This window comes from Limulus polyphemus, unplaced genomic scaffold, assembly GCF_000517525.1.
Source record: "Limulus polyphemus unplaced genomic scaffold, Limulus_polyphemus-2.1.2 Scaffold14614, whole genome shotgun sequence".
Classification (NCBI taxonomy): Eukaryota; Metazoa; Arthropoda; class Merostomata; order Xiphosura; family Limulidae; genus Limulus; species Limulus polyphemus.
In genome coordinates this window covers 2,683-4,938 of record NW_013680224.1, presented here as the reverse complement: position 1 = coordinate 4,938, position 2,256 = coordinate 2,683, and the positions used below count along the sequence as shown (strand labels likewise).

Genomic DNA, 2,256 nt, shown 5'->3' with positions numbered 1-2,256 from the left:
CAGGATACTTGATTGATGACTCGTCGAATATAATGTTTAATACTTTTATTTGTTAGGTAACAAAACTAAAATGTAGCCTGTGTACGCAGGAAACCATTTCCAGGTCAGGATACTTGATTGATGACTCGTCGAATATAATGTTTAATACTTTTATTTGTTAGGTAACAAAACTAAAATGTAGCCTGTGTACGCAGGAAACCATTTCCAGGTCAGGATACTTGATTGATGACTTGTCGAATATAATGTTTAATACTTTTATTTGTTAGGGGATGCATGATGCAATGTTTAGAAAGTTCGTGAAAGGTAACGCCTTAGTAAGCTGAACACTGAGTTAGTTAGCATGTTTTTTACTGGTCGATTACTGAGAAAAAATTAACAAGTAAGTTTATTTGTGAGTTAGGCATACTATTAGTCTGAGAATTTCTGTTTAAAAGTTCATTTGTGAAGTTAGGCTTACAAATGAAAGTAGTCTGTAGCAAACGTGAAAGAAGAAGAAATAAACCATTTATTATAGTTACGTAGAGAGGATTTGGCATTGTTTTTACCAAATCATTAAAAAAACCACCCAACAATAATAACATCTGACCGGAACGTTATGTTTGTTTGTTTTGAATTTCGCGCAAAGCTACACGACATTTATACAAACTCTAGCGTTGACGATAACCGGTATCACGACTTTTATACAGACTCTAGTGTTGAAAATAACCGGTATAACGACTTTTATACAGACTCTAGTGTTGAAAATAACCGGTATAACGAAATTTACTACAGACTCTGGTGTTAAAAATAACCGGTATAACGACATTTATACGGACTCTAGCGTTGACGATAACCGGTATCACGACATTTATACAGACTCTAGTGTTGACAATAACCGGTATCACGACATTTATAGAGACTCTAGTGTTGACAATAACCGGTATCACGACATTTATAGAGACTCTAGTGTTGACGATAACCGGTATCACGACATTTATAGAGACTCTAGTGTTGACGATAACCGGTATCACGACATTTATAGAGACTCTAGCGATGACGATAACGGGTATCACGACATTTATACAGACTCTAGCGATGACGATAACCGGTATCACGACATTTATACAAACTCTAGCGTTGACGATAACCGGTATCACGACTTTTATACAGACTCTAGTGTTGAAAATAACCGGTATAACGACATTTATACGGACTCTAGCGTTGAAAATAACCGGTATAACGACATTTATACGGACTCTAGCGTTGACGATAACCGGTATCACGACATTTATACAGACTCTAGCGATGACGATAACAGGTATAACGACATTTATACAGACTCTAGCGATGACGATAACCGGTATCACGACATTTATAGAGACTCAAGCGATGACGATAACCGGTATCACGACATTTATACAGACTCTAGTGTTGAAAATAACCGGTATAACGACATTTATACGGACTCTAGCGTTGAAAATAACCGGTATAACGACATTTATACGGACTCTAGCGTTGACGATAACCGGTATCACGACATTTATAGAGACTCTAGTGTTGACGATAACCAGTATCACGACATTTATACAGACTCTAGCGATGACGATAACAGGTATAACGACATTTATACAGACTCTAGCGATGACGATAACCGGTATCACGACATTTATAGAGACTCTAGTGTTGACGATAACCGGTATCACGACATTTATACAGACTCTAGTGTTGACGATAACCGGTATCACGACATTTATACAGACTCTAGTGTTGACGATAACCGGTATCACGACATTTATACAGACTCTAGTGTTGAAAATAACCGGTATCACGACATTTATAGAGACTCTAGTGTTGACGATAACCGGTATCACGACATTTATAGAGACTCTAGTGTTGACGATAACCGGTATCACGACATTTATACAGACTCTAGCGATGACAATAACCGGTATAACAACATTTATACAGACTCTAGTGTCGACGATAACCGGTATCACATTTATACAGACTCTAGTGTTAACGATAACCGGTATCACGACATTTATACAGACTATAGCGATGACAATAACTGGTATCACGACATTTATACAGACTAGCGATGACGATAACCGGTATAACAACATTTATACAGACTCTAGCGATGACGATAACCGGTTTTACGACATTTATACAGACTCTAGTGTTGACGATAACCGGTATCACGACATTTATACAGACTCTAGTGTTGACGATAACCGGTATCACGACATTTATACAGACTCTAGTGTTGACGATAAC

General features: G+C 37.5%; 1 protein-coding gene across 1 annotated transcript; it reads left to right on the top strand.

Moving 5' to 3' along the window:
* Nucleotides 1–728: 728 nt before the first annotated feature.
* LOC106477371 (protein PFC0760c-like) lies at nt 729–2,075 on the top strand (the record flags this gene model as incomplete). The annotated part of the gene is made up of 1 exon (XM_013937948.1): nt 729–2,075. A coding segment is annotated over one exon (1,347 nt), but the record flags the coding sequence as incomplete, so codon positions are not given.
* Between the last annotated feature and the right edge of the window lie 181 nt (nt 2,076–2,256).